Source organism: Clarias gariepinus, chromosome 22 (assembly GCF_024256425.1).
Source record: "Clarias gariepinus isolate MV-2021 ecotype Netherlands chromosome 22, CGAR_prim_01v2, whole genome shotgun sequence".
Classification (NCBI taxonomy): Eukaryota; Metazoa; Chordata; class Actinopteri; order Siluriformes; family Clariidae; genus Clarias; species Clarias gariepinus.
Window position 1 is genome coordinate 832,501 of NC_071121.1, and position 22,688 is coordinate 855,188.

Consider the following 22,688-nt stretch of genomic DNA (forward strand, 5'->3'; position numbering starts at 1 on the left):
GTGGACCAACACCAGTAGATGACATGGCTTCCCAAACCACCACTCACTGTGCAAACCTAACAAGCAGCTTCGACTCTGTGTCTCTTCTCTTTTCCTCCAGACTCTGGGACCTTAATTAAAAATATTTTTTTTAATAAAAATACAAATAAAATGCTAAATTGATTTTCATCTGAAAAGAGGACGTTGGCCCACTGAGCAACAGTCCAGTCCCTTTTGTCCTTACCCGAGGTAAGACGCCTCTGAAGTTGTGTGTGTGTGGTGGCTCTTGAACTCCAGCGACTGTCCACTCTTTGTGAATCTCCCCCAAATTCTTGAATGGACTTTGTTTTACAATCCTCTCATGGCTGCGGTTATCCCCGTCACTTGTGCACCTTTTTCTACCACATTGTTTCCTTCCATTCATCTTTTCATGAACATGCTTGGATACAGTGAACAGCCAGCCCACTCAACCAAACTGAACCATTTAAACGCTCAGGAAACCTTTAAGGTAATTAGCTATATAGAGTGTGACACCATGAGTCTCCAATATTAACTTTTTCACAATATTAAAATTTTCTGAGATACTGAATTTTGGGTTTTTATTTAACTGTAAGCCACTCATAAAAATGAAAAGAAATAAACAGTTGAACTATATCAGTTTTAACATTATCAATTGAAATTAATCTATATAATATACTGTATACAAGTTTCAATTTTTAAATTGAATTATTGAAAGAAATCAACTTTTCAACGATATTCCTATTCATTGAAATAAGAATGTGTGCGCACCTGTGTGTGTGTGTTTTTGGGGAAATGTGAATTTTTTTTCTGTTTACAATTTCTGATTTTAGTTTTAGAGTTAAAACTAAAATAAAATATAATTGGTATAATAACTTTTGAATTTCTGAAATCCCGAATTTGTGTTCTTCGAAACAACATTAAAAAACGCAACAAATATTTAATTTACAATCTAAATGGATATTAGTACCATAGGCTATGCAACATCTGGGAAAGATGATCACACAGGAGATCAATATTAATTCAGATGAAAAAAAAAAAAGACAAGTTATTTAAAAAAAAAAGGTTTTTAATTAGCAAAACAACAAAATGTTAGAATATTACAGGAAAGCAGTCGAGTACATTTAATGAAATATGATCAGGACGGATTTTGTCTTATCTCATATAAAAAGTGATGAGAATGAGGAAGATGTGGGCGTGGCTAAACTCCTCAAAACATAAAACTCACATTGTCACAGTTTCACATCTGATTCACACATGAAAAAATAACAATAAAACTTTTTATTGTATTTGCCGCTGCAGTCTTAGAGGCTGAACACAACAAGAATAAGAAGAACGTGGTACCGAGCCCTGACCCCTGAGGTATTACACAGATAAAATAACAAACAAAAAAACCCACACAATTCTGATTAAAATAATTCACAAAATTCACAAGTCACGTGTGAAGAGTACGTTTAAACACGTTAGGAACCTGGGGTGAGAGAAAAGCCTGAGTCCACCACCAATAAACTGTTTATAACTGCTATCAAAAATCAAAACTAAAACCTTTAAGATTTAATAACTTGCTTTCTTACACACTGAAGTGACGCTTTAAGACACAAGAAAAAAAAAACGTTTGTGCACCCTTAAAGCAAAAACGACAGAATTGCCTGGCAGTTTTGCTGCTCTGTTCCCCAACACTTCATTAAAATCTCTCTCTTTTTTTTTTAAATTATATATACTGTAGAAATCTTCTAATACTGATATTTTTTCCTTTTTAAATTAAAAACAGTAAACATTAATAAAAATAAGTTGAATAATCACAATAATAATAATAAACTGCATAATAGTCTAATTACTTTTAGAGACTTAGAGACAGCACTGAACGTGTGCTTGAAGAAGACAATAACTGAATTCAAATGAATTTAATAATCAAATCAATAGAATTCCTTTAGAATTCTTTAATCCAATATAAATCTTATTAACCCTTAAGGCTGAGGAACACGACTAGCAGCCTGAGCACCTAGTGGTGGGAACGCGACATCTTCTTAATTTAAATTAAATGTGCAGCTTTTTCCTTAATTTTCATAATACGCAAAAACTACTTAAAAAAATCAATTTAATTAGATTAATTTGCTCGATCGGCTACAACACATGATGCTTAAGACACATTTCTAACCTTCACACAGGTTGTGTGTGATGGTCGGGTCTTGGTCATCTCTAGGAGGCGGAATTACTTTTGAAAGTTTCTGACACACTGTAATTTAGATCAAGTTGAAATGTGATGTGTTTTGATGTTGTGGTTTCATCTGCATGATTGTAATACTTTAAAAGACAAAAAAAAAAACAACAACATATGGCCACCATGTTCAGCTTGTTACTGACATATAAACAGTTGTTGCTAGTGGACTCAGACTTTTGAACCCCAGACGTGACGTCAGGTTTGTTTCACAGGAGTAATAAAGAAGCTGCCTAGTGGCTTAGACGAGACGCTTTAACGCTCCGTCAAAAAACAGTACAAACATTTTCACTTTAAATAAACTGGCCGAGGTTTTTTTTTTTTTTTTCTGCATTAACACACTTTTCTTCCCCCAAGCGATGCACTGTGAGGACGGATTCAGTGATGGTACTTTACAGAGGAAATTCACAATACTATAATAATTATAATAATAACAACAATAATGATGCTGTGCTATGTGACGTGATTAGCTTGCTGGATGTGAGGTCCTGAGTTTGAGTTTTCACGCATTCACAGATTCATCAAATCGACTGGAACAGAAACTTCCGGAGTTATAAAAGACAAGAAGAAAAAATATGATCTAGGCTAATATAAATAATAAGTTTTACAAAAAAACAAACAAAAAAAAAAAACAGCAAAGGTATATAGCAGGATGCCTCAACAACCCCTGACTCCCTCCCCAAACACACACACATACACGCACACACATGTGCACACACATTTTAACCTGCAGTGCAATAAATCTCACACACTCCAGCACTAATTTAGAAAGCGACACACACACACACACACACTACTGAGTATGTTTTTCCTCGTATTAAAGGCACTTGGGACAGGCCGAGTTTTTGCATTTTTACGCAAAATTGGATCTGAGTGAAAGCTGCGATGTGGAGATCAGACTGGGCCTCCTCAGATCGGACGAGTGAAGCGCTAAGTTAAAATCAGCGCCTGTACCAGGAAATAAGAAGACAAGAAAACACTGACAAGACAGAAATACTTTCATATTTTATGAAGGTAAAAAACACAATAGTGCCCCGTTACGAGATAAACACACGTCTTCAAATACAGGAAGAGGAACAGGACTCTGTGCCATACTGTACCTGAAGTTGGGCGGAGTTCTCTGGACAAAGTGGGGATTAAATGTTAATTTCTGGGAAAGAAAAGAGCGTGGCACACTGCGGAGGGAGACAAAAAAAAAAAGGATATTATTATAGACTGATTTGATACTCAGGGAGAGATCAGACTGATAAACATACTGATGGGAAATAAAAGAAAACACAAAGTCATAATTATTTGATCCTGTAAAGACTGAAAAGTGGAATTAAAGTTGAAAGAGATGTTTATAAAGACCCCAGTAAAGACTGATACTCCATAAATCACATGTCCTGTAAATTATCTTTACTTTTTATATAAATATATTTCGTATATTTTACACCAATCTACTGTTATAGATTACTTACATAATATACCAAAAACATAAACTATGTTTAGTCTCATCTACACAAAGAACAGATTTATAAAAACACAATATGATGAGGAATACATTTTTTATAAAAAAAAAAAGGGTTTTAAATCTTTAACATGACCTCATTCTGCTTTTAAAATATCTAAGAAATAAAGGATTTCCAACAGCATTCTCAAAACGCTTGAATATAAACATTAATAAGAGGATGTGCACTTTGCTTAAAATATAAAATAACATGAATATGCAAAGCCTCCATTTAAAAGATCTACTGAAGCGTGTTTTATATAAACCTCCAGACTCAAAGACTCTTGTGTCACTCGGTGGAAGGATCAGGGCGGCTCGATATCAGTCAATACTGAGGTCATGATTATTTAACACGACTTTGGAATCAGGTTTAAAAGTGGAATCACTTTTTTTCTTTATGAACATTCAAATGTTTTCTTTAACTTCAAATATAATTTAACTGAAAATCAATAAAAAATTACTAAATGTAGAGATAATTAAGATAAGTTTGGGCTTTTCGTTAAGGTGAAAGTGTGTAATATTCAGTGAAACCTTGGATTACAAGCATAATTTGTTCCGGAAGAGGACTTGTATTCCAAACCACTCGTAAAGCAAATTTAATTTTCCCATAAGAAAAAAATGGAAATTCTAATTATTCATTCCACAGCCCCCCCCCCATCAAAAAAAAAAGCATAAAAATAATTACTAAAAAATATAAAGTGAAAATAAAACTAATTAACCTGCACTTTACCTTTAAACACAATTTGACAACCGTGCTGGTTCATGAACACACACACTAAGGGCGACGGAGAGAGAGAGAGAAAGAGAGAGTGTGTGTGTGTAAACTGGCACGGTGTCAAATTACACGCGCATACACAACAACCTGAGTGAGAAAATGGATTCTTTAACCTTCTAATGAGACTGTTTTTTGCTTTACACATGTGCACACGTGTGTTATAAGAAACAGTACACGCGCGCTGTACACACGAGTTTACAAACACTAAATAAAATATCTTTTACACACACACGTAGTCACAATGTTATAGTAAAAATTACACGCGCGCACAGATGTTGATTATACCAGGGGAGACGATTACCCACAATTCCGCAGCACAAGAGAAAGAAAAAACATTGGCTCAGTTGTGATCACGTGACGCTCGGCATCAAAACAAGAAGCGCATGCGTGATACATGATACTCGGTGCTCGTAAACCAAGACTTCGTTTTCCAAGTCAAAATGTATTAAAAATCTTTGCTCGTCTTGCGAAACACTTGCAAACCACATTACTCGCAACCCGAGGTTCCACTGTGTATATATATATATATATATATATATATAAAATAGGATATTTATATTGACATCACGTGATATCATATTGAGGCAACCCTGGTGATTCCCATCTCTAATACTGTAGATAGTGTGAAACGATTTCAGTTTTCTAAGAACATGATGCATTGAAGAATTACTTTTAACTTGTTACTACACACTTTATACAAGGATGAACAGGTCTCTTTAGAAACCTAATACACACACACAAACACACAGGCTACACTGTGCAGTAGAATAATGAAAGCCAGGCTGTAGAAGTGAGAGTGTTTACCGATGACGGTGACGGCCGTACCGGCCAGGAGCGCAAACAGCGTGAAGAACATGACCTGGTATGAGTCCATAAACTGCTGCAGGATTCCGACTCCCTCTTTATCACCCACAGCCGCTGTCACACAAAAAAATAATAACACATTGATCACCCTGCTATAAAAACCAAAAGGACACAGAGAGCGCGCACGCACGCATACACACACACCGAATCTGCTCTACAGGACGAGCATCCTTATCAATTACTTTGAAATAAAAGTTAAAAATCCCTGAACATTCAGATTATGATTTTTTTATTAGTGTTTTTTTGTTGTAAATTCTTCAACAATTCTGGGAATTTTAAAACTATAAAATAACACATATGGCATTAGATAATTATGTAACAACAGCAGTAACAGTCAGTTATTAGTTTAAGACATGAAGGTCAGCTGTTCTGGATCAGTTCTCACAAGAACAGTATTGTGTCGAGTGCGTTTGTAAAACCCATTAAGCTTCATGATGAAACTGTCTCTCATGAAGACCTTCCCAGGAAAGCAAGACCAAAACTGAGCTCTGCTGCAGAGGAGACGTTCATTTAGAGCCGTTATGAAGCTTTACAGAGCAGAAGTAGCTGATATAAATCTCAATATCAACTGTTCAAAGGAAATTATTGTGTATTTTGGATAAACGCCTTCAGTATTGTTTTACAGTGTAGAGAGAAATAAATATTAAAAATGACCATGGAATTAGAAGGGGTGTACAAACTTTTGAGCGGTAGTGTACAGTATTAAACATTCTCTTAAAAGATAATCCGTGCTGTGATTTGTTGCTTAACAAGATTGTTAGTTAGTCAGATGCCAAAGATACTTTAAGTGACATTGTAACGTTGTTCAGTGTCATTGTAACGTTGTTGAGCGACATTGTAACGTTGTTAAGTGACATTGTTTCTTCCTTTAAGTGACACCATTATTTTCGTAAGAGGCTATTGCTTTGTTGCTTGAACAAGCATTACTCTGTTCAGTGACTGTTACCTCGTTCAGAGACATTCTTACTTTGCTAAGCATTATTGTTACTTTTTTAAGTGACACCGTTAATCTGTATAAAGTAAAGCTCTGTGTAAAACCGAACATGAAACGACTCGGGTGTTCCCGAGCTGAGTGATGGAGGGAGAGTGGAACAGAGAACCTCTGCTGGTGAAGGTGGAGTCTGCAACAGGTACGACGGTGATGGGGATGAGCAGCTGCTGCTCGTTTCCGGGACTCAAGATGGTTAGAGAGGAAGACGTGACGTCCCGCGAGTTCAGCAGGGTCACGGTGTATCTTTTGAAGCTGGGGTAGGTGTAGGAAGCCTCCTTCTCCTGGACCAGGATGGAGGGAGAGCTCGACTTCATCTACAAGACAAGATAAGGAGGGAACAGGATTTTACAGCGCACAGACACACACACGTACACAAGTTCTGAATTAAAATAAAAATAATAATTCTGATGGGTGAGAACAAGACACAGTGGAGGTGAATTTGGGCTGATGATTGGAAGCTGATGGTCATGTGACTCAGGCCTTAGTGGAGGTGTAGCAGGTGGGTTGATGTACCTGCAGGTGCTGTAGCAGTCCCGCGGCCCCGTACACGGTCAGTTCGGTGCTAGTGTGCTGGCTGCTCAGGATGAGGTGCGACTGGTCGGTGTAGACTCCGGCATTCACCTGCAGCTCAACACCGACTCGCTCTCCTGAGAAGTGACTCCCCACCACATCCGCCTCCACCCGCACTCTGCTCATGGACACGCCCAAAACCTTTACCTGCTGCTCAGTCATCGGCCGGAGGGTCAACACACAGCTGTACACACCTGCAGTGCGCGCACACACAGACACAAAGTCATTTAGCCCTGACTCACTGGAGTTTAATCTTAAGTTGCTCTTTGCTTTTTAAGTCAGAAACACACACAAAACACACACCTGTACTTGTGTCGAAGGTGGTGTGTGTGTGATAGACGTCTTGAGCGGAGAAGTCGATGGTGTCACTGGTGAAGCGAGGACGGCAGCTGATGGATGTCTCTGGATGCAGAGAGGACACGCTTTCCAACTGAGCCTGCGAGCAGCTTCCTGTACAACACACACACACACACACACAAAACCTTTTAGATTAAAAATTTCAGATTCTCACAGCTAGTTTGTGAGGTCTTCCTCTGCCCGTACCGATGAGGTTGGTTCCTCGCTCTCTGGTGGTCAGGAGCACTCTGGTCACGCTGTCTTTTCTCGCAGAACCTGAGGGAACCGTGGCAACTGTCTTGGAGACACTGTTCACAACGACCTAACACACATACACGTGACACACACACACACAAAACAAAAATATTACTCGGTACAGTGTAGATTGTTCCTTAATGTCCTTCCAGTTTACACCTGATTATTATTTCCAGACTACATGTTTCTCTCGTTCTGGAAATAAAATATTTTATATTCCTATATTCTATAAAGACGTAAGTATTCGGCTTATATTTGACCTTCTACCTACTCAGTCACATATATAGACTACAGCTCGTTATAATATATGATTCAGAAGAACAGCTGATAGAGAGCACTAAAGAACGAGATTCATACAAAGAGGTGAGACGAGATGTAACCTGGAACACTTTTTAATGTGTTTGAAGCGTAGACCTAATTTTTACACACTTTGCCTAACTTTGCATAAATTAATCTCTTTCAGGTTGATGCAAATGCCAGCTAAAAACGTTTATAGGTCATATTTATTTGTATTTTTGCATAACAGCACTGCGCCTCATGTCATGTACACGATCTGCTGCTGTGTTTAGCCGTTCATCTTTTTCACCTGCCAGCATTATTAGTGAGATATCTCAATACTTCACTTCGGGTCGCCTCGTTCCTGCGGTAATCTCTTTACTATTGCTTATAATTCTGTAAAAGCTTTTCACTAGAAAGGGGAATCAGCAGTTACCTCCTGATTCGATATTATTACCATACCTCAGATGGTGTTACCTTTGTAAGTAACATGCGTGTTTCGAGACTAACTGGAGCGAGTTTGGAGAAAAAGGCTGATCGGAGGCTTTATACACGTGACTTAATAAAAATGTGTTTCTGTTTTCATATCTGAACAGATTTTTCCCGTCTCTACTTACGGATCACGATACAAACTTGGTCAGGTTTTTTTATTTATTCATTTTTTTCATTCCTGCTTCATCAGCACCAGTATACTGACTAGGACTGAGGAGCAAAATGGCTGCTGATTATTAACGTTAGAATCATTATTTTTATATAACATTATTGACTGAGGATAAGAATAGTTTTAAAAATAAAAGGGGTAAAAATGTCAGTAATATCTGTTTGTGTATGTAAGGCTTTTTTTTTTTTATTAATTTTTTTAAAATGTGCATCACCTCTCTATAAGTGCGCAGCTGTCCTGGCATCTCATAATAAACGGTCACAGTGCCCACGTCTCTAGCCACGGCCACGCCAGTTTTGGGATGTATCTCCAGGATGGAGCTGGAGGAGGAGTTCCACGTTCCTGAGAGCCCTGAGAAAATAAATATTAATAAAAAAAACACAGTAATAATCACTAGTGGTAAAAGTGAACTGACTGGAGCAGTGCTAACTAATGTGATGTTAAACGCCCCTTTAAATCTATTAATGTGACTTTACAGAGGGTTAAACATCTTCTGATCTGGTTATGATCTTACCATCGTGGCTGATGAGCTGCGCTGAGAAACACACAACATCAGCAGGCACCAGGTGGTGGGCGTCGCCCATCTGGATGGCGTGATGGACGGGCAGGGCGACGAAATCCACCAGGCCGCTTTGCTCCGAATCCCAAACACTCAACAGCGTCAAACCAACGTTTACTGTCCTCACTGTGAGAGAGCTGTTACTCGCACCATTACCCACCTGCACCAGGTCGTCCCTACACACACACAGGAAACAGGATATGGGTAATCAAACAAACAAAAAAAAAAACATTTATTTTAATGTTGCGTTCTTTATTGTAAAGAAGAGTGAGAAAGTAAAGTGTACTGGGTTTAAAGTAACAGTAAAAGGAACCACACTTCTCTTATTTACATTAAAGGCTTGTATTTGACCAATTTAACTCAAATTAAAACCTATTTACAGATACAGTTTTTGCATTTGCAAATATTCAGTACAGTCCCCAGGTTAAATTCTCCAACATGCACACCGCTCGTGCTGATAAACAAACTGCCGTAAAGCCTGTTATATTAAACAACTAGATGTGTAGAGACTTAATTTGCGTGGTAATTTAATTGCACAATTACAAGACTAATGATTTATTTCATTTTTCATGATATGAGGGCGTTTTCCATTTAAAATTTAAAGTAGCATATCTTCACGCCCCCATTAAAATTAATGTAGTAATTTTAATGTGATGTGTGCAGAAATAGACAAACAAACAGACAAAAAGTCTTTTGTCCCTTTAAATAGCTTTTTCTGAAAAATCTTAAAATTTACAGATGCCAACTTTACAGATTTATCATATAGAAACAAACACTATGTTATGAAACATCACGTGGCTTGCGTGTCACGTCAGATGGAGGAAGGAAAATGCCATTTGTCACTTTTAGTCGAATCAGGTTAACATTAACACTGAATTTTTGTTTGGCTTAAACTTTTCTCTTCTTATGTGGTGACCTCGTGGTCTAAACCTATAGAAATCGCTAATGATGGAGAAAAGACAAAAACACTATCACAGCTGGAAAGAACGTGGAAACAATGAAGAAATCGGAAAGAGTCAAAACATGTTATTATTATTATTATTAGTAGTAGACGACTGTACACACCCAACACTATACAGAAACAGTAAATAAACTCCAGCATCTTGGAGGAGTCTGAGCACAAACCCTAATGTTTAATAACTGCAGCATCTCTCTCTCTCTGCATCGATCTGTCTCTCTGAAGAACTGTTATTAATAAACACATTAGTTATAACACGGAGACTGTCTCTCTCTCAGTCACTTTGCCTGTATTATTCTCTCTCTCTCCATTTCTCTTTCCCTCGCTCTGTATCTCTTTATCCATCTGTCCCCCCTCTCCCTCTCTCTTTCCCCTGTTCTATCTGTCTCTTTCCATCTGTGATTGTATCTTTCTACATCCTCCTCGCTGTTTTCATTTCTCCCTCTCTCCCTCCATCCCAGCTCCTCTCTCTCTCTCTCTTTCTCTCTCACAGGAGCCCATTAGAATGTGTGATGTACAGGGTTCTCCCCTGGGGGGGAAAATCTCATGTTCGTTCCTCATGCTGCTCAATAAATCTACTTACTTAGGTAGAAATGGATTTATTTATAGACGAGTGAAAACAACTTATAAATAAATAAATACATTAAATGTGGACATTTTTTTCCTTAAATATGATTAGTTTACACACACACACACACACACACACACACACACACACACACACACACAGACAGACGTGTACTAGAGCACTTTTGGGTTGCTCCTGTACTCTACATCACAAGTAAGAAGTCAAAGTAGGTGTGTGTACCTGTTGGTGGAGAAGGTGAACTGGGAGTTGTGGCTGTGCAGAGCTTCACCAGTGCTGTCGTGGAAGTGGACGGTGAAGGTGAGGTCGGAGCCGAGCGGGATGGCCGACAGCGTCTCTCTGTTGGAGGTGTAGAAAACCGGACTGGTGCTCAGTCTCAGGTACGACACGGTCACCACCTGCAAACACCATCATCAACGTCAACATAATCCAAAAACCACAATCAACATGAACACCATCACAAACACTGACACTAACACTACAATCAACATCAACACCATCAAATCAAATTTTATTTGTCCCATACACAAACATACACAGTACGAAATGTAGTGAAATGCATTATACGACTGCCATTGACCCTAAAAGAGAATTTAAGTTTACAAATAAGAAATCAATATAAATGAAAGAATAAGATAGAAATTAATTTAAAAAAATTAAATTAAACTAGGAAAAAATAGAACTAAAAATAAAAATAGAAATGTGCTAGGAAAAATAGAACTGAAAATAAAAATACGATGTGCATAAAAATAGAAATATACTGTACAAATTGAAATATACTGTACTGGTGATGTATCACTAACATCACCAACACCACAATCAACATGAACAACACCGCCACTAACATCATCACAAATACCGCCATCAACATCAACACCATCACAAACACCGACACTAACACTACAATCAACATCAACACCATCACAAACACCGACACTAACACTACAATCAACATCAACACCATTACAAACACCGACACTAACACTACAATCAACATCAACACCATCACAAACACCGACACTAACACTACAATCAACATCAACACCATCACAAACACCGACACTAACACTACAATCAACACCAACACCATCACAAACACCATCACACCCACCAATGTAGACACCAACATTACATAAACACACGCACGCACACACGCACGCATGCACACAAAGCAACATTAAAAACAGTCGTCAGTGTTTACTTATCGATGTGTGTTGCTCTGATGTGAACTCAGACAGGAGGTTACTAAAGTTCAATATGATGTGAAACGGGTGAAAGGGAAGCGCGCATCAGGAGACACGAAACACCTGTCAGCCCTAAAGCTGTAGACTCTGTGTTATCCGTTTTAAATCATTAGACACATCACTACAGCCTCTCTCTTTTTCCCTCTCCCTGTCTCTCTCTCTCACTATACATGTCTCTCCTGAGCTGCCAGTGATCCAGATCCACACTGCACTCTGGACCTGTCCGACTCGTCCTCATGTCCCTCTTCCACTTTACCATGAAGACGGTCCTGTCCTCACCTGATACAGACAGCTGTTCTCTGAGGACTCGTGACTGCAGTTGCAGAATAGTTCAGGACTGGAGTTTCCTACAGTCTACCTGAGCCTCCAATAACGAACTGGACTCAATTTTAACTTAAACACATCTCCTGTTATACTGAACTTCCAGTCTCACACAGTATGAGTGCAGATCTATCCCTGCTATCCGTTATCACCCAGATAAGGATGGGTTACCTGTTGAGTCTGGTTCCTCTCTAGGTTTCTTCCTATTACCATCTCAGGGAGTTTTTCCCTCAACACTCGGCTCGTTCATCAGGGACGATCTGATCATTCTGATTCACACACACTCACATCTCATACACACAAATAATTCTTGTGATTGTGTAAAGCTGCTTTGCGACAATGACAATTGTTAAAAGCTCTATACAAATAAAATTGACTTGAATTGAATTAACCCCGGGCCTGAACCCTACAACCAACAGCGCCATGGCATTGTGGGGAGAAAGCGGCCGTTACCTTGACAGCGATAATTATGGTCTGGTTGACTCCGAAGTTCTCCAGAGCGGTGATCCGTAATGACGCCGTGCCTGTCAGAGCGCCTGACGTCAAGAGGCCGTTATCGTCAACCTGGATGAGAGGAGCTTTATCGGGACAGTCTAGAACCCGATACGAAAGAGAGCCCACTCCATCCCTGAACACAGAGGAACATCAAGCAATATTCCATTAACGTCATAAAAACAGTCATAATGTGCAACAACAGTGTCGAGCTTTAAACAATTTATTACTTTATACAGGAGGGTTATAATCACTTTAAAAGTGGAACACGACGGTAAGCTACCGCAAACTGTACACTCTTACTGCATGTCTCTGCACTCACCGGTTGGTTTGGAGTTTTAAGAAGGAGTTCGGGGACATTAAAATCTCCTCAGCCTGCACTTCTGGATTCAACAGCTGCAATTTCTCATAAACCTGACAAAAATAAAAAAGATACAGAATCAAACAGACGTAAGCAAGGGACTTAAACTGAAAATGTCAACATGCACAAAACACACAAAGCTCTCTGTCAGTGTCAGTTACCTGGATCTGAATCTCGTCACTCAGCTCCAGCCTGTTGCCCCACAGATGCCCAGCATCCGGGACAGTCGCTCGCACCACCACCTTCAGTCCAGTGCGTCCTTTACTGAGACCAGACACACTCATGGCGAAGTTGTGCTCGGCAGAAAGTTTAATAGTGGCCTAAGGAGGAAGAGAAAGGCTTAAGGCTCTGAGCTACCGATCAGAAGGGTGAGAGATTAAGACCCAGCACTGCCAAGCTGTTATGAGTCGGTCTCCCTGTCAGCCATCAGTTCAGCAACTTAAACTTCTTCTACAAAAAATAGAAACACAGTTCGTTCCGACCGAGTAATCTAATTGGACAGAAAGATGTTCCACGAGTAGCGATGATGGACAGTAACAGAACGGGGACGGTTAACTATATCTACAACCATTGCACTTATTGTACATAACCCTTCTCTGGATATATATTCATATGCATATAATTCTTATCTTGCCATATATCCTTCTTCATTGTACCCAGTGTATATAACCCTTTTGTACATAACCCTTTCTGTTTACAGGGTACTGTATGCATACAGTATACATATGCAACCTATTTATTATAAGTATGCAATATCTTCACACATCAAAATCATTGCACTCTTTGTACATAACTCCCCTTTATATATAATACATTCCTACTGCACCCACTTATAATTTATTGGCACTCATTATATTACCTTCCTCACTGTATAATGTTTACATATGCAAAATTCTTTGGCATGGTATACAATACCTTCCTTACTGTACCACCTTAATCATTTGCACCCATTGTAACTAATCTACCTCACTATATACTATTTATATATGCAAATTATTCTGCACTGTGGAAATGCACTTCTGATTTCGTTGCCTTGTACCTACATGTGCAGTGACAAAGTTGAATCTAATCTAATCTAATCTAATCTAATCTATATGTATGACTCGGTGCCAGTTGTTCTACAGGTATTAACTAAGTATCGCCCTTGTCAAGCCAAGGCTCATGTTTATTTAAGTCAACCGTGATCTTCCATAAAGCCAAGTGATGTTTTTAAATCAAGCAAGGTATCATGCTAATTTAAACCAAGTCCTATCTTCTATCAAGTCTCACATATCATAAGTCAGGTCTTGTCAAGTCCCGTTTTGGGACATGTCCTATCATACCAAAATCTGTCCACTTGGTCAACTGAAGCCTGTTTAAAAAAAAAAAAAAATTAAAGTCTAAAGCAGGAACACACCCTATACCGCAAGAGGGAATAATTAATCAACGCAACCTGAATACCAACACAGCTGCGATGCTAAAAATGGTGTGTGATTACGAATGAATAAACTTAAACAATGCAGACTCATTGCCTTCTACAGAGAACAACTTTGTATTTAGGTTATTTTTAGTTACTTTTTTATCAAGAAAAAAAAACCCAAGAAAAACAGAACTGGCTTTGGGAACATGATGGCTCCTTTTAATTAGCAAGATTATATAAATAAATAATGAAGTTCTCATTAATATCTGAGCCAAGATTCCCGAAAAAAAACCACAGCAAAAACAAAGTCTGGACAGAAATGTTAGCAACTCAGATAGCTGGCAGGAAAATAAAAACTTTATGAAGTGAGACGTTGTTTCTCCTGGGAGTTGCTTTGATAAACAAGCTCAGAGTCGAACCAGCCAAGATACACTTCTCTCTCTCTGTGTGAAATTTAAACTGAATAATGCACCGTCTACACCAGACAGCTACACGACCTTTACATCTGTTTTGATTTTATTGTTTACAGTTACACCGCTGTAATGTCCACCACTGGTCCTGACATCCTCTCACCTCTGAATGGCGTGTGTGGACGTCCAGGATGTCTCTTTTAGTTACACTCCAGTGAAACGTGAGTCCTGGGAGAGCGTTCCCAAAAGAGAATGGAGTCTCGCTGCTTGTTAGACCCATCACGTACACGGGTATCTACAGCACAAGAAAAAAAAGGTATTAAAAAGTCACACAACATTACAATTTAAATTTTTATTTTAAATTAAAATACAAATGGCCTTCATTTATATACCTCTATACTAATTGCCCAGGTAATTAATAAATAAATATACAGATTAATATGCAAAGTTCTGGCCTTCAAAAAATAATGAGCCAAACATAGAAATTATAACCCTGGTACAGAATTATGCTTAAATATTCTAATTAATAAACATTTGTGTGTTTTTAAACTTGTCAAATGATGTGGAGTGACATACAGGCTGAATTTGTGATGTCATTAAAAATGTATAGTTTTGGACCAATCAGGACTGAGATTATAAATGAGGCTAAAGAGAAGGAAAGATGTTAAACTGTTTTAATAGCTTATTAACTACTAAAAGACATTATTTTACATAAAGCGTTTATGTTTTAGAAAATCATATTCAATTAATCTTAACACTTTTATCACTTTTTTGCAAAATATGTAAGTAATATGGTGGAATTTCTTTGTCAGGTTTATAGAACGAACAGTAATTAGGGAGTGTAGATTGGGACACGCCCCTGAGGAAGTGGGAGTGGAAATGGTGTTGTGTACTGAATTATGTCTATTCCACGCAGTATGAAATGTAATATTGGTGCGCCACCTACAGTCTGATTTCAATGATTAAGGTTTTTTTTTTTTAAAGAAGAAAATAAAGGTAATGTGGTTACCAGGGTACCGGTCTTCATCCTAGTGATGGGCGCTCTGATTCGGACGCCTTTGAGCTGCACCACCTCCACCTCCACCTGATCCTGCAAACAGCGCCCGTGTTAACACTTAATACGATAACTGAGGTACAGTTTTAACGCAGAAACTGTAAAATAAGGAAATGCGGCATGCTACCTGCGAGATCACCACCAGTTTGCCACTTTCCGTATCGGCAGCTTGTACGACTCCTGTAACAGTCATGTTGCCCACGGCGACGCCCCGCACCTGACCGGCGCCGTTAATGGAGGCGATGCTTGGGTCGCTTAAGGAGAACAGAATGTTGGATTGAGGCTGTGGACCTCCTTCTGATGTGATCTAAAAATAGGTGAGAAGAGCGAATATATAATAACATGATCTTTTTTGAAATATAATTTTTTTTAAATTAACCTTTTTTTCAATATAAAACTGACTATTTACAGACCATATGAATAGTTATGCAGAGAATAAAAACAAAAAAATTCGGCAGGAAAAAAAACAACCTCTGGACCAAAACTGTACTAACCTGCATCATCGCCCCGATAATCAGCGTGACTTTTCTCGGAAGCAGCCTGAAAGGCGGGAAAACCTAAACGCCAAAGAAATATAAACCGTGAGCTTCATTGGAAAAGTCTAACACAGCAATGCTGCAAAATCTGCAAAGAGGAAGTGAAAGGTTTTACCTCAAATTGTTGCGGCGCAGATGTGATCGTTCTCCCGCTCTTATCAGTGACGACAGCAGAGATACTCGTCTGACCGATCATCAAGCCTTTGACCAGGAACGTGGCCATGTCCTTCTCAGAATACTCAGATAAAGGTCTGTTTAGGAAAATGTAATTTTTATCTGTTATTTCCCAAAAAAAAAAAAAAAGTTGACTGTAAAAGTAAATATAAAGTATTTCTACTAACTGCAGAGAGATGATGGATGAAGCAGCTTTCAGTTTTAGATTCATATGAGACAAATATTTAGCAAGAAATGGCTTTTTGTTGTCATCCAAAACTCGAACGTATGCTCTCACAGACTTCCCAATCTCCACCTAACAATAAAGCAAGAATTATAAATATTAAAATTAACAACAAAAAAAACAAACACACACACACACATATACAACATCAGTCAAAAAATTTATACACACTTCAGGAAAAGAAAAATAGTGTATAATACACCAATAAATGGTGTATTATATTAATATAATAATAATAATATGATCACATTATTATTATTATATATATATATATATATATATATATATATATATATATATATTACATATATAAATATTTTAATAACAAATGTATTTCTTTCCCTGAAGTGTGTGTATATGTTTTTTGGCTGACTCTGTATGTATGTATGTATGTATATACATATATCATGCACTGCTTTAACTCAATGTAACATAAATAATAAATAATGCGTTGTTTTTGGCGGCCCCTTTGGTAAAAATTGGAATTTTCTTAGATGCGATTACTGCATTATGACCCAGAAGTAGATTTCATTCATTTATTCAGTTTCTCTTCATTACTGTAAGTCATTAGCATCTGACAGCTGAGTAAAAACACACTGTAGTTAAAGCAGCTTATCTGCTTATCATCTCCAAGCTGGAAATTTAGAGGATTTTTGGTAAAAGGCACAGCACCTGGAGTGCCATTTAAGTTTGTTTCAGGAACGTGAGAGGTCAAAAGATCACAGGTGGTGAAGATCAGCATCAGATCCCCTCCTCACCTTATCCACAACATGAACGTAAACCTCCAGAATGTCCAACACGTGCACCGTGGCTGTAGCAGGAGCAGGAAAGGTCAAACAGAGGTCGTAAACCATCACCTGGAGGACCCCGGCATGCACTGGAATCACCTGGAAGATGTTAGGGGGGTGAGAGGAGCAGATTCTCATAGATAGACTTCATGGAAACTTCCTTACAGGTCTATATGCTTTTTATGTGCAAGGCTTGCAGAAAAAAAAACGTAGATGTGTTTTAAATGTGTTATAGATAACAAGTGTGCAAAACACAGTCACTTGGAGAGAGAGCAGCTTGAGGATCATGACGTCCTGTAGACGGTAAACTCACCACAGCAGTTCCCCGAGACTCCTGGAACTCCACGTTAGCGATTCCATGAACACTCGTATTGACAAAGAAATAACCCGAGCCTTCTCGCAGAGTGAGCTCAGCCTGCAACAACAACAAATATTATTATTCATTTAATGATTTATTAGATAAACAACATTAAAGTTCACTGCTTTTGAAGTTCACATCGAGATTGCTTATGTGTCTGTTTAAAATCCGGGACACTAGGGGCGACATACAGAGGGGCACGCAGGGGGACACTGAGGGTGCAGAGGGGTGTACAGGGCCAGTGAGAGAGTGTACAGGGCCAGTGAGAGAGTGTACAGGGCCAGTGAGAGAGTGTACAGGGCCAGTGAGAGAGTGTACAGGGCCAGTGTGAGAGTGTACAGGGCCAGTGAGAGAGTGTACAGGGCCAGTGAGAGAGTGTACAGGGCCAGTGAGAGAGTGTACAGGGCCAGTGAGAGGATTCTGTACCGTGTGCAAAATCTTCAGAGTGGCGCAACAGAAACATATTTTTATGCCGTTACATTATCAAAAATCGTGCACTGTTACAAGACCGCACCCACGTGCCCACAGCCGCTCAACCTACGGGCTTACTGTTGAGTTTTGAGTCATAGGAGGCATTTGAGGAGGTAAAACATTGCTGTTTCTACATAATAATTTCTTGTGGTGCATTCTGAACTATAATTCATCCCGAGTGAATTATTTGTTAAGTTTGTTTAGAAATAATAATTATGGCAGATTATGGCAATTATGTCAATAATTATACGCACTGCTCAGTAAGAATGTAGCTTTTTGTTTAATTTATTTTGAAGTTAAAAATTAAACTCTTGTATTTGAAGTTGTATTGTTTAAATGCTGCCTTTGGATTTTAATTGAGAAAAGGAATGTTATAAAAGAACACGCTACATTAAATTACTCCTTGGTATATTTATAAAATTATGATACTTATGGAATAGAATTTAAATCAAAACAGCACCACAGTATCATGACATCACACTGGGACGTGAATGATGATTGCCATCCCTGTGTACAGGACTAAGAGGGTTTACGGGGACACTGAGAGGTACTGTGTACTGGGACAGGCAGAAGGAGAATGTTGAGTGGACTCTTACCCGCACATCAGGGTGATTATACATAAAGACAGACTGTGGAGTCACAGTCACATCCTCAACCAACAGGAGCTCCAGTGTAGAAGAGACCACCGTCAGAGGCTCAAACTGAGAGAGAGAGAGAGAGAGAGAGAGAGAGAGAGAGAGAGAGAATAATTTAGCCCGCTCCATATCTACTCCATAGTCTACTGGATAGTTTATAGATTAAATTAATTTGCACACTTAAGATGCAACAAACACAACAACTTTAATCAAGTTAAAAATGCATGCTGGTATTCGGCACTAAGGGTTCCAAGTTATTAATGTATAATAGAGTGACAATAACACAGTAAAGTTATGTGTAACACTCTGTGTGACTCTAAACTCCATCATCACTTTCTCTCTAACGACCTAAATTTGTTGTTTATTGTTGTTGGCGTTTGCCAATAGCAACCAGCGAGCTAAAGAGACTTGATCGCGTGTCTGTGGTGACAAAGCACCGCGCAAACACACACACACACACACACACACACACACACACACAGCTTCCTCCTCAGCTTTAAAGGAAACGAAACCGAGCTGATGTGGAGTGTTAAAGTGGAAGCTGCTGTGTGTGTGTGTGTGTGTGTGTGTGTGTGTGTGTGTGTGTGTGTGTGTGTTGTGAGATGCTGGTAACTTAGAAACTCATGCACACACACTTACCCCAGGCAAAACAGCAGCTTTCTCCAGGTGAGATGTCTGGTAGCCCAGTGCACTTACAGTGATGGATGCCACGCCCGACTCGTGATGGACAACCACCGTCCGACGACCTGCACATGACACACACACAGACACACACACAGACACACACACAGACACACACACAGAGACGAACTCTAACATTCAGTTTTTAATTCATAATCAGAATGTTAATTAAGCTCATTGTTTCATACCTAAGAGAAGAGAAAGAAAAAACTGAAAAAGAAAGGAAGACAAAAGGAAAGGAATGATGGAAGCAAGCTTGAAAAAAAAAAAAAAAAAGAATAAGGAAAAAAAAAAACATGTGAAGAAAGAAGGAAAGAAGAAAGGAAGGAGGGAAGGAAGAATGAAAGGAAGGAAAGAGAAGAGATAGAAGAATTAGAAATTTGGCCAAAAAAAGGAAGAAAACTGTGAAAGAAAGAAAAATAAAAATGGAAAAAAGGGAAAAAAGAAAGTTGGATTAAAATCCAAAAGAATAAAGAAATAAACCAGTGTGAACCCCCCAGTGAAGTGTATTTATATTGCTGTGCGGTAGGGCTGGGCGATATGGCAAAAATGTAATCTCGATAATTTTTCCCATATTGAACGGTAACAATATATATTTCGATATAAGCTCTTAATGCTGCCAGCTTTAAAAGAGTATCTCAACAATTACTAATGCCACAAAAATGTAAGGGTTCATTAAATTACATTTTAAAGTATAGATTAATAACAAAAACAGATGACAGATTTGGCCTTGCTTGTGATGATAAAAAGTATTTTGTGATGATAAATTACAATGTCTTGAGATTTTCAAACATTAATGAGAAACAACATTTAGACCACACGCACTAGGGCTGTCTTTTTATCCCACAATTTGGAGTTAAATAAAGGCTATTTCACACTGCCCCAATAAACTGACATAACGGCTTAAGAATGCAATGACAACAAAAATGGAATGAATTATGAGAAACTATCACATTATTATTGTAGAACAGATTCATTACTCACTTTTTAAAACACTAACGCCATGTAACATGTTTAATATATATTTATATTTATTAAATAGCGTCAAGCAGGTCTGGACGATCATTTATTTATTTATTTATTTATTTATATCTGCCTTTACAGCGCACAACCACACACAAGTTGGTGTTTGTTAGGGCAGTGTGAATACAACAGCATTTTCTAAATTATGCAGTCAAACGTGACATCCTACGATTTCAAAGCATTTAAGGCTATGTTATAAATCCTCATATGCTGTTTTAGCACTGAAAACTTTAACTTTAGTAGATGCTTAACTTACCAATGGCTAGATGCAGCCGTCTTGTTCTACTGTGCTTAGGGGCATCATATCTTTCGCTAGAAAGTTAGAAACAGCCCTGGTTATATCTTTGCTCATTTTGGAACACCTTTCATAAGGTGTAATGGCCATGAAAGACGACACGAGCAATTTCTGCTTTAGTACAGCTCCACTGCTAGCCCTGCTAGTTGACGGAGTAGCATCGGCCCTCATTTTCATGCTTTCAGTGTGGTCGTTTGGGTGATGCTTTTTTAGGTGATGGAAGAGGTCTTGGTTTTCACAAACCGACGACATTTTAATCCGTGCCTTGTCATTTTTCAGGTAGCCAAACCACTTCCATATAACGGAATTCGTGCTACCTTTTTTGTCGGAAATTTCAACATCTTTGGATAATAACTCGAGGTTAGATTCATTGTCGCTGCTTCCACTCATTGTATTTGTCGTCCTGGTGTCAAGTTTGCTACTCAAAGTGCGGTAGGAAATTAACTTTGACCTGCACGGCACGCGCAAGCTGCACGCTGATTGTCTGTTGTCGTATTGTTCTTCTGTGTGATTGGCTCTTAGATTAATCCATATCAAGCAAAAAAAGTCTAGAGCTCATCATCGTTAGTAAAACAAAATAAATCGCGAGTATATGATATCGTTTATCGGCCCAGCCCTACTGTGCGGTGCAGTGAGCAGGAGCGTGCAGGTTACCGTGGAGTTTCTTCTGCTTGCTGTTGGTCTCCTCGGCCGTGTACAGCTCCATGGGCTGGCTGGACTCGAGGCTGGCGAGCGCCGCCCTGGACGTTTCCCACGTCACACTCAGAGAGCTGAAGTTATCAAACTTCCTGCCCTGCTGGTCAAACGCCGCCACGTCCAGCTCAGGGTTCCGATAATTAGACACAGGGACCTGAAGGAAAGCAGTACAACGAAGGAAGAGCATAAAAATCTCACTCACTCACTCAATGATGGAGGGATAAACTGAAGAGAAAGAGAGAGGGAAGGAGGAGTGTACCATTTGTTTGTTGTGCTGCAGCAGAGGGCAGGACAGGTCGAGCTGAGCGTTGGTGTAGATGGGGACGAGCGCCAGGCGTGATGGAGGAGCGCACACAAACTTCACCACCACCGGCTCCACCGCTGGGAAGGGGTTAGTGAGCGTCGGACGATTCCCCACCGTCACCGCCAACACCTGGGGCCATGCAGAAAAGGAAAATACATCAATACATACACGTACACAAACAAACCACCACAGAGAATCTAACATCGCTAACAAGATTACAAAACCAAACAATTCCTCACCTGTTCCCCGAGGGCGCGGCACGTCGCTCTGACGTTGTGGGTGAAGTAGTTGCGCGACGCCGGGCCTGTTAGCAATAGTGTGACGCTGCTCGGATCCTCTGCTGTCAGGTTCCTGAAGAACTTGGAAGGTTCGAGGATCCACGGCTTTGGACCGCCCTCGAACAGCATGTCTTTAGAGGAGCCGAGAGTAACGAGAGCAACCGAGACCGGATCCACAGCCTGGGGGAGGGGAGGGAGAAAAGAGAGGGAGAGGGAGGGAGAGAGGACAGGATGAGGACACCGAGTTGACGTCAGAGTAATGAGTCGGACACAGTGCTTTCTCCTGGACACTTTGTCTCAGGAATGACCTTTACTGAGATCAGAGCAAAAAATACAGATTAAAGGGCGCTCCAGCACTTCCTGTTCACTTTCACAAAAAAACTGGAGCAAGAAATGTGGGCGGAACTTAA

At 39.3% G+C, this 22,688-nt stretch overlaps 1 protein-coding gene across 1 annotated transcript in view; it reads right to left on the reverse strand.

Annotated features, from left to right (window-relative positions):
- Window positions 1-1,030: 1,030 nt before the first annotated feature.
- The window catches only part of nup210 (nucleoporin 210), a 32,295-nt gene continuing 10,637 nt past the window's right edge, over window positions 1,031-22,688 (reverse strand). Inside the window, exons 16-41 of the mRNA XM_053481902.1 lie at window positions 22,240-22,458; window positions 21,956-22,129; window positions 21,655-21,850; window positions 19,641-19,747; window positions 18,963-19,067; window positions 17,851-17,952; window positions 17,508-17,636; window positions 16,694-16,821; window positions 16,468-16,603; window positions 16,311-16,373; window positions 15,944-16,123; window positions 15,772-15,852; window positions 14,926-15,057; window positions 13,115-13,273; window positions 12,915-13,006; window positions 12,554-12,728; window positions 10,758-10,933; window positions 8,947-9,167; window positions 8,647-8,783; window positions 7,448-7,562; window positions 7,208-7,354; window positions 6,848-7,098; window positions 6,444-6,648; window positions 5,284-5,397; window positions 3,316-3,390; window positions 1,031-3,163 (exon numbers count right to left, since the gene is read on the reverse strand). Coding sequence (XP_053337877.1) covers window positions 3,359-3,390; window positions 5,284-5,397; window positions 6,444-6,648; window positions 6,848-7,098; window positions 7,208-7,354; window positions 7,448-7,562; window positions 8,647-8,783; window positions 8,947-9,167; window positions 10,758-10,933; window positions 12,554-12,728; window positions 12,915-13,006; window positions 13,115-13,273; window positions 14,926-15,057; window positions 15,772-15,852; window positions 15,944-16,123; window positions 16,311-16,373; window positions 16,468-16,603; window positions 16,694-16,821; window positions 17,508-17,636; window positions 17,851-17,952; window positions 18,963-19,067; window positions 19,641-19,747; window positions 21,655-21,850; window positions 21,956-22,129; window positions 22,240-22,458 — 3,576 coding nt within the window. The 3' untranslated portion in view covers window positions 1,031-3,163; window positions 3,316-3,358. The remainder of the gene's footprint in view (window positions 3,164-3,315; window positions 3,391-5,283; window positions 5,398-6,443; window positions 6,649-6,847; window positions 7,099-7,207; window positions 7,355-7,447; window positions 7,563-8,646; window positions 8,784-8,946; window positions 9,168-10,757; window positions 10,934-12,553; window positions 12,729-12,914; window positions 13,007-13,114; window positions 13,274-14,925; window positions 15,058-15,771; window positions 15,853-15,943; window positions 16,124-16,310; window positions 16,374-16,467; window positions 16,604-16,693; window positions 16,822-17,507; window positions 17,637-17,850; window positions 17,953-18,962; window positions 19,068-19,640; window positions 19,748-21,654; window positions 21,851-21,955; window positions 22,130-22,239; window positions 22,459-22,688) is intronic.